This window comes from Papaver somniferum, chromosome 4 (assembly GCF_003573695.1).
Source record: "Papaver somniferum cultivar HN1 chromosome 4, ASM357369v1, whole genome shotgun sequence".
NCBI classification, from domain to species: domain Eukaryota; kingdom Viridiplantae; phylum Streptophyta; class Magnoliopsida; order Ranunculales; family Papaveraceae; genus Papaver; species Papaver somniferum.
This window is the reverse complement of record NC_039361.1, coordinates 149,784,038-149,794,494: the sequence shown is the minus strand read 5'-3', so window position 1 is coordinate 149,794,494 and position 10,457 is coordinate 149,784,038. Positions and strand designations below refer to the sequence as shown.

General features: G+C 35.2%; 1 protein-coding gene across 1 annotated transcript; it reads left to right on the top strand.

The window, feature by feature from the left end:
• The first annotated feature begins 2,431 nt into the window (after positions 1-2,431).
• Positions 2,432-3,829, top strand: LOC113273281. The gene has a single exon (XM_026523027.1). It carries the CDS (start codon positions 2,432-2,434, stop codon positions 3,827-3,829), a length of 1,398 nt encoding a protein of 465 aa, XP_026378812.1.
• Positions 3,830-10,457: the final 6,628 nt, after the last annotated feature.

Sequence of the window (10,457 nt, the reverse complement as noted above, 5' to 3'; positions counted from 1 at the left end):
ACCTGGGTCTTTAAACGGGTTCGGTTCTGGGTTCACAAATTTAGGAACCGGAGCCGACTTTTATAATTAGGGTTCGGGTCCAGTGATACCTAGGAGGACTCGGACCCATTGACAGCCCTAGTTAGGATTTTATTTATTAGATTAGATTTGCTCGAGGACTAGCAAATAATAAGTTTGGGGGTATTTGATAGACGCATTTATGTGTCTATTTTGATCTCAATTATGTGTATTGTTAGTGTTATACTTATTTGATTACTTTATGTTTTTGTAGGTGTTTTTGGAGAAATAAGCTTTTGCGGCGAAATTGGCTCGAAAACTTGTTTCCGTGCTCGTGGGAGAAAATTACCAAAGGCATCCCTCATTTGGATAAAGGGAACGTCAATTACTAAGGGGCATCCTAATTTCTATCTGCACCCAACATTGGATAGGGGGCATATTCTTCTTCACGGTTTGAGAATTCAGAGTTTGGATTCGAGCTTTGAAGCTGTTGTAAAGAAATTAAATCACGAAACTTTGTTGCGTTGGATTATATTTGACTAAACAGGGCTAGCATAAGTGATCATCTTAGATACAACATTAAGGATAATATAGACATTTTAACCGAGTCATGCTCTGAGGATCGGCGACCAACTCAGTTCCAATTTTTTTTTCGTCTTCATCGTTCTCACCGCTAGTACTCATTAATTCAGGTGATTTTCTCAAGTGAAATCTAATGATTGGTGTTTATTTCTTCATCTGATTTCAATTTTACAAGTCTCTTTAGTTTCTCTTTGGGAGAAGATCTGGAGGTTTTGATGATGGTTCCTTCAGTTGACCTATCCAAACCCTCTGAAACTCTTCCATCAATTAATCTGTTAGATGATAAAGATGATAATAGATATGATATTTGGCGGGTTTCATTAATTGGTAGACTAGATTTTCTTCGTATTAAGTTTTCAGATGCAGTTTTGAGTTTAAAGAATCAATGGAAATTAACAGGTCATTTCCAAGTGATTCCTTTATGCAAAGGTTTTTTTACTATTAAATTAGATAACATTGAAGACAAGAACTATATTAAATCGGGTACATGGGAAGTTTTGGATCAAATTTTAAGAGTTAGGAACTGGATTCCAAACTTTAGATCGGAGAATCAACGTACATCGGAAGTTATGGTTTGGGTTCAATTTCCTGGTTTGAGCTGTTGGAATTCCAATCAAAGTGTATGTTGTTACTCTGAAGTATCAGAGTGGATACTATGCTAAGGTTTTAATTGAGATTGATTTAGCTAAAACAATTCCCAACAAACTTTGGATAATTACTAAATTTGGAGCTTTCTCTCAAGGGGTTGTTCTTACCAATTTACCTAAGTTATGTAGTAAATGTAAGATTACATTTCACTTGCTTAATGAATGCAGAGTCAAGGCCAATGAGGATAATGGTTCTAAAAAACAAGATAATAATACAAGTCCTAACAAAAACAAGGTTAACAATGGTTCTTCCGCTTCACAGGATACTTCTACAGTAATGCCTTCACCCAGTGTTATGGAGTCCCCAGTCTTAATTGAAAAGATTACTTCTGCTGAAAAACTTGTCTCTTGTTCTTATTCAAAGTCTTTAGAAATTCAGTCACCTGATCCAAGGGAGATTTTCACTCTGACTGATAAAGCTATTTCTGAAGAAATTCCTCCCACTCCAGAAGTTGTATCACCTTGTCAGAAAATTATTGAGAGTAACAAAGAAGGTTCACCCCATATATCTACTACTGGTATTCCTATAAAATCTAATCACTTTGGAATTTTACAAGATAATGATAATGATTACTTTAGTTCTGAAGATGGTGAAATTAAAGAAGTAAGCACTTCTTCTTTGTTAGAATTTGGTACTATACCTCAACTTGTTACTATCCTTAAGAATGTGACTGGTAAAACTCCTAATGCTTCTGAGTTAGTTGGAATTGGTAAAAATAGTAATACCAACAGGGAAAAAAACCCTGCAAAACCAGTTGTCTTTACAAGAAAGGCTAGTAAAGAAAGTTTAAAACATATGGTGGAAAAAGGGATTCCTAATCCTGTTTTACTTCATTCTTCTAAATGATCGTTGTTTACTGGAACAGTAGAGGCCTTAAAAGACAAAAGGCCAAAGATAAACTTAGAGCTTTAGTCAATTCTAATAATCCTTCATTGGTTTGGGTTGTTGAACCAAAAATTTTCAGTTAAAAAAAGTGGTATTAAACTTCCAGGTATGAATCATAAAATAATTCATAATTCGTGTGATGATTCTAAGGGCAACATTTGGATTTTTTGGAATTGCTCCATTACAAATCCTACTGTTATTACTTCTTCTTGTCAGTGTATAACTATTGAGATAGGGGGGTTTTGGTGACTGTGTGCATGCTAATTCATTCACTATTAATATAAGGGAATTATGGAAAGATTTATGTGATATTAGTTTAATGGATAAACCCTGGTTAATTTTGGGTGATTTCAATAGTATATTACCTGTTGATGAAAAGAAAGGTGGCAGGAATCCATTATCTTCTTCTATAAGGGACTTTCAAGATTGCATTGATTTATGTGGTCTGCTGCAAGCTCCAAAAAGTGGTCTTGAATTTTCCTGGTGCAATGGTAGAGTGGGAAACAAAAGAATTCTATGCAATCTAGATAGAGCTTTATTCAACCTAAAATGGTTAAAAACTTTCAATGGCTGGCATTATCATGTGGGAACAAGGGGTATATCTGATCATGGTCCTCTTATTAGATCTAATACTATTATTCCTAGAGCATCCAATATTCCTTTTAGATTCCAAAAAATGTGTCTAAATCATCCTTATTTTCTTCAAATAATGTGTGAATCATGGAATGAAGATATCGATGGAAATCCTATTTTTGTGTTCATGAATAAACTAAAAAGACTTAAAAAAATTCTAAAAATCTGGAATTGGGAAGTCTTTGGAGATGTGAATGTTAAGCTGAAAAATGTTGAAGACAAAGTTATGGAGACAACCTTAAATTATGACAAGGATCCTTATGATATTTATTTACTTCACAGTCTTGTTGTTGCTAGAGGTGAATATGAGATAGCTGCAAATAATTACAATACCTTCTTGAGGGACAGAGCCAGAATCAATTGGATCAAGGATGGGGATATCAACTCTAAGTTCTTTCACACCAATATCAAACTGAGACAAGCACAAAATTCTATTGCTGAGATTGAAGACCCTTCTGGTAATATAATAACTAATCAAAAAGGAATAACAGATGTTTTGATTGATCATTTTAGTAAAAAATTTGAGCACCATCATGTTCAAATAAGTGACTCCATTTTTGATGATGTTCCTCAAGTTATTTCTGATGATGATAATTCTATTTTAGAAGCAGTGCCAGATTTTTCTGAAATTAAAAATGTTGTTTTTGAGATTAATCAAGATGGTGCTCCAGGTCCAGATGGCTTCAATGGTGCTTTCTATAGAAATGCTTGGGATATCATCAGCAAAGACTTAGTGGAGGCTATTACCTTTTGCTGGAGTACTAAACTAATTCCTAGTGGTATGAATTCTAATTTTCTTGTCGTAATTCCTAAGATCAAAGGTGCCAAACATGCTAAGAAATTTAGACCTATTGGTTTGAGCAACTTTTTTTTTAAGATTATCACAAAAATTATTACTATAAGACTAAGTAGAGTCATTCATAAAGTTGTTTCTCAGCAACAATGTGCTTTCATTAAAAATAAGAATATACATGAACAAGTACTCTTAGCCTCAGAAATGATAAATGAAATGTCTATAACTATAAGAGGAGGTAATTTGGGTCTTAAACTAGACATTTCACAAGCTTATGATACCTTGAGCTGAGAGTTCCTCTACAAAGTTTTAAAGAAATTTGGTTTTTCTGCTGCATTTTGCAATTGGATCATGGTGTTAATAAGTACTTCTAAAATTTCTATTATGCTTAATGGTGGTCCTGTGGGCTTCTTTGGTGTGGGTAGAGGTTTTAAACAAGGGGATCCACTATCTCCAATCCTCTTTATCATTGCAGAAGACATCCTTAGTAGAAACATTCAGAAAATGGTCTCAGAAAACAAGATTCAACCTATGGTGGTTAGAAAGGGATCCATCCTACACATATGCTTTTTGCAGATGATATCTTCTTGTTTTGTAATGGTGGTCTGAGAAATATTACCAATTTGAAACTCCTCCTTACTGATTATCAAGCGGCTTCAGGGCAGAATATAAATGTTGCAAAAAGTAAATGCTTTGTCCAAGGAACATCAATGCTTAGGAGAAGAAAAATTGCAGAATGCTTTCAGATGGATCTTTCAAATCTTCCTGATAAGCACCTTGGTACAATCCTAGTATAAGGTAAAGTTAAAACTACTCATTTATGGCACATTGTGGAATACATTCAAAGTAGATTTACTGCATGAAGTGGTAAACTTTTAAATTTTCAAGCTAGATTAACACTGGTAAAACATGTCCTAAGTAGTATTCCTATTTATAACATGTCCATATATAAGTGGCCAAAAAAAGATCATTGATGCTTGTGAGAGAACAATGAGGAACTACCTTTGGTCTGGTAACTCAGAAGATAAAAATTGATTACTTTGAAGTGGGAAAAAGTTTGTACCCCCTTGGAGGAAGGAGGACTAGGGATCAGGAGGTTAGAGGAGATGAATAAAGCACTTCTTATAAAATTCCTTTGGAAGATTTTACACTCTCAAGAGGAATGGGAAATGTTTTTTACTGCTAAATATCTGGATAAAAATGGAAATTGGATAACATACTACAAGAGATCTTCTGTATGGCCTGGTATAAGATGGGTTATAAAAGATTTTACTGAAAATACTAGATGGGTAGTGGGTACTGGTGACAAAATCTCAATATGGAATGATATATGGATCTATGATGAACCATTATCTACTCTTTTCCCTGATCACCCTTATATAGTTATGAATTCTCATTTGAAGGTTAATCATTTGATTGTTGATGGTAAGTGGTTCTTCTATGAGGATTTCCTTCATTTTTCAGTATGGAACATTTACCAGTTCTAAAGACAGGGGATGATACTTTAGGATGGAGCCATAATTATTCTGGGGAGTTCTCTGTATCTGAAGTTGTTAAACATATCAGACACCCTCTGCCAAAACTTCATTGGTATAAAAAGATTTTGAATCCAGTTGTGCTTCCCTCTACAACTAAAAATGTTTGAAAGATAACTAGGGAAATATGTCCCACTGATGAGAATATGAGAAAGAAGGGTTTTCATTATGCTTCTAGGTGTTTTATCTGTCACAAAGGAGAAGACTCTATGACTCATATCCTATGGAATTGGAACTTCAGCACTCTGCTTTGGAAATGGCTTGGAGGTATATTCCACTTGCTCAAACCTAAGTCTTTTGAAGATATTTTACTTCTTATAAAACATTCTAGCCTTGTCATTAAAGATTTGTGGTTTATTTGTTCCTTCACTTTGATGGCGGAACTGCGGTTTTCTGAGAAATGATATTTGTTATGATAATGGTAAACCTGATTTTCTCAAGATTCAAAATAAGATCTAGAAAATAGCCCATGATTGTCAATGTAGAATAAAAGGAGTTATATGGGGGACTGCTACTGAGAGGGATATTCTTTTATTCTTCCATATTCAATATTGCAAACTTAGAAGACACAAGATAACTGTTATTTACTTCTGTTTGCCCGAGGAAGATGAACTTCTTTTATATTGCGATGGAGCTTCTAGGGGCAACCCTAGAATTGCTGGTTATGGGTTTATTGTTAGAAATCATGCAAGAGCTTTTGTATATGCTGAAACTGGTGGTCTGGGAATTGTTTCTAACTATGTTGCTGAATTCATAGCTAGTATAAGAGTTCCGGAATGGGCTCTTGAAAACCAGAAGACAAAAGTTATTCTACGATCTGATTCTAAAGCTTGCATTATATCCTTAACACAGCAAAGAATACCTTGGTTTCTCCTGGCAAGATGGCAGAAGATTATCAACAGCTCTTTATCTTTTTCTTTTAGGCATGCTTACAGGGAGATCAACTTTTCTGCTGATCATTTTGCCAAAAAGGGGGTTTATTTGATGAAGGGACAAAGATTGTGCTTTGATAACAGATCAGATAGTCTTGTTAGAATGGAAAACCCTGACCAACCTTATTATAGGTCTGAGTAGTTTAGTTCCTTTCTTTGCTTGTCATTGTAATTTGGTTTATTGTTTCTTTTCTACTTCTTGTAAGCCCTTGGGCATGAACTTTGGTTTTTTTTATTAACAAAATTCCTCCCTTTTAAAAAAAAAGTGATTAGATCGACTGAATTTGGCCGGATAATTAGCTCTCAAAAACACAGGGGAATGATATTTTCCTCGGGTTTTTAGAGAAGAGTTTTGGTCGACATTTCATTGGAGTTTTTATCAGAGCTGACTGAAGATTAACCTGTTACATCAAGACATGCATGGTATGTTTGACATAATCGTAAAGAAAAGGAAGATTTCACGAAACAGGGATTGAATATTCACGAGTATCCTATTTTGATATTCTGTGATTATGTTTTTGGAATTTACGCGGAGATTTTCAAGGGTTTTACGGTCAGATTGTGTCGCTACCATAACAACAAGGTTGGGTAGGTGTTTGGGAACCAAGAACAGGAATTAAATCTTCATATATTTGTTAGCTTGTGAAAAAGGGGAAGTGTTTGAGGGAAAAACAAAGAGAAGACCAAGAATATGAGAAACGGCAAGAGAGATTCTATTAATGGGCAGCAACCATATTACATAGCAAAGTATGCTTTATATACAACCATGGGAAAACCCTAACTACCTAGTTGGGTTGCACATCTATGGGCCATAGGCCCTACAACACTCCCCCTTGTGCGGTCCAATAGAACTTCATACGCAGTTCTTCACATATAGTGCTTCGAATGTAATTCTTTAAATGTCGTACTCTCCTTGATGGCTTGCGCCGAAATCAATTGCCTCATTAAAACTTTGACAAGGAAAAACCCAGTGGTATAAAACCTTAGTACAACACTTCACATGTTGTCTCTTACTTTACATGTAGTTCATCACATGCAATACGATCTTCACAGATCCATGAGTCTAAGTTAATTTCCTCGTTAAAACTTCGCCAGGGAAACCCAGAAGGAAAAAACCTGAACTAAATAAAAGAGTACAATATTAAGCAAACTTAGAACGTAGTTCGACTAGAATATGTTGCATCATTAAAACCTTGACAAGGAAAAACCCAGTGGTATAAAACCTTGATGAATGGAAAAGAGTACAACATGACAGATGCAAGTAAAGTTGATCTGTTGCAGATGATCACTTTGCTTTGTTGAAGTTGACTAGTTGCTTCACAACTCCTGAGGCAGAAAATCCTCGTAGGTAAGACAATAGTCTTAGCTGGGAAATTACATTCTCGGTGTTTGTTTTTGTCTTATTAAAAAACTTGCCGAGTAACAAAACCCTGTGGGAAAAATCAATCTCGGTGAAGGAAAATAGTTCAACACACCATTAGATGCTCCCCCTGGTGTCAGACAATTTTTGTTAGTCTAATGCAATCAAAAGGAGTTTAAGCACACTTTACTTTGGTGAATTGAATGTTTATAAGGCCATGTTATTGATTCTGGAAGTTACGTTGCTTAACGGACTATCGCTTTCATTTCTTTGATTCAGATATTTTCAATAATATCAACGCGATCTTCAAGTTTGTAAAGTTCAACATACTTGATGTTTTTAGTGTTATCTCGTTAAAAACCTTGTCGAGTAACAAAACCCTTAGGGAAAAACTATTCTCGATCGAAGGGAAAAAGAGTACAACACATCTTCAATTTCGAAGTAAAATATGTCGACATCATATCCTTGGATCCTCCCCCTGATGTCGGCATCTCCCTATGATTACTTTCACAGTTGTTCCAGACAGTTCCTTTAGTCATGTACTTTTCGAAACTGAATATCGGTAATAACCTAGAATACCATATCTCACTCTGATTACTTTCGTTGGAGAAGAGATTATTGTTCCTTCATAATCAACAACTTTTGGATTGTACTTTCATTAGCATTCCTTTTAATGTCTTTGTAGGGATAAAACAAATTTATGTCAATGGTTACTTTTAAGTAAATGATTACATTCACTATACCATTCCAATGACGTTGCGTTGGCGCGGAGCTATACCTAGCTAACAAGTTTCCTGAGGATGTAAAATTTAATCGAGTACATTATTAAACTAAGTACAAAAATGCGTATATTGTACTTAGATATGGGAATTTCATCTCCCAACACATCTTCGTCATATCCTTTGGAAGAAATGGTTACTTACTTACATTTAAACCTCGACTAATCATGGGAGTGCTATCAGGATGCATGTCTTTGTTAAATCGCCTGACAACTGTAGACATATGCAAACTGGTGGAATAATATCCCACAAGATCAGTACTCGGTCGAGCTTTCCCTAGATTTTTCATCTCAAATTCGGATTTTAAATAGCTTTTAAGGTCTCTTATTACATCAAGAGTACCCATCATGTCTGTACCATCAACATAAATAGCTACAATTCCAAATCGGAAACTTTCTTATGAATACGCAAGGAAAAATAACTTACTTGTCTATCCCCTCCAAATCAAATATCCACTTAGACAAGTATACCACATCCGCCTGATTGCTTGAATCTATAAGTGAGCGTTCTATCTAACTGTAAATGCACTCTGTGGTTTAGAGTCATTTGATTTGGGCAACAAAAGTCTATCAAGTAATTTTGTAAATATCTTATATCTCTTGATTCTTTCAGAGATACGTAATAACCACATGCATATGCTTCATTTCAAGTCCTTTTGAAATTACCAAGCTAACTAAGTAACGGAATTCTATAATGTTCATTATAAGGGAACAATTCCAGGGCATTGTGAGAAACCTCGCGCCACAAGGAGAGTCTTTGTACTTTAAGACTACTTTCTTCTCATTATGCTTTATGACAAATCAATTATGTATATCCAATAGGCTTTACACTTGGTTGGTTAGCACTACCACACCAAATACCCGTATATTTGCCAAAGAACTAAGTTCTACCTGGATTGTGTAGGCCAAATATGTTATTTATTTGAAATTAATCAAAATAAAGCATGGTTCGATCTCATTGTGCTCTACTTCTGGAGCAACTATTTATGGATTATATCATCATTGTGCACACATGATCCTTCCATTGACTCATGTGCATTCTCATAATCCGTCAGGATTTCATTGTTCTCTAAAATCATCTAAAATTTCGGAGCGTCCTCCAGTTTTATTCATGGACATATTCAGAGACAATCTTATGAGATGATTTCTGATCATATACACAAGTTGTGCCTTACTCACCTACTTCCTTTCTAGGTGAGGATTGATCGAACCAAGTGGTCTCTCCAACTTCCTTTATGGAGCCACGGCCTCAACCACACTTCCACTGAGTGTAGTTGCAACACCTTAGTCTATGGTGTATATCCCATATTGAGGATTTGTAACTTTGCAGGTAGGTTTGCAGCTGGTATGTGTGATCTCATCACTTTAGCAACATCAATGTACATTCTGAAAATCGAGTATTCTTTATTACTTCACATTTACATTTGTGGAGTACAAGAATTAATATGAGACACAGTGGGAACACACCACGACAATTCCTGTCGTTTTTTTAGAAAATACTTTTTCTTATCTCCCCCTAACGACGGGAAGACTGTCTCATTAAAGTCATAACCCGCAAATCTAGCGGTAAGAGATCTCCTGCCAAAAGTTTTAAAATACGGATAATTGTTGGGAACTCCTTTCCAACATAACTACTTAACAGTTTTGAGAAACCATCATAGTATGATGTGGAGTCGTAATGGCACATATATAGTGCAACCAAAAATGCGTAAGAACACGAATGTCAGGCTTAAATTCAGTTACCAACTGGTACGCCGAAAAGATTGACTAATATTGGGTTCTAAAAACGATTAAGTAAAGATGCGCGTATTATTGCATATCCCCAAAGCAATAAAAGGTAGGTTAGTACACATAATCTATTCCTTAGACACCATATGTAACCTTTGATGGTAGCCTCTGCGAGACCATTGGGTATAAGATGCTCTATATTAATCCTATTAAACATGCAATATTCATCAAGTCCTTTTGATGTAAATTCTCTAGCATTAACAAGGGTGGTTAGCCTTTGCACTTTGCATTGTGTAATATGTGCTATGAGTTTTCAAACGCAAATTTCTTGTGAACTATAACTAGTCCAAAATGTCAAAACATTCATCAGATCCATCAGTCACTTTAATGGTCCGCATTCTGCATGAATATTTTTCTAAATTTCACCTTGTTTTCTTTGTAATATGAAATTTTTTTACCATTTGCATCTTAGGTTGGTCTCGATCCTGTTTTACTGAAGACTTTATAAAAATGAGTGATATGATTTCTTACCTAAAATCATAATGGGAAGGGGGGTTGTGCATCTAGTACTTTAGAGAACACTTAT

Bases quoted from the DNA above. Each gene is read 5' to 3' on its own strand.
- LOC113273281 (XM_026523027.1), top strand. From the start codon at position 2,432: ATGGATAAACCCTGGTTAATTTTGGGTGATTTCAATAGTATATTACCT.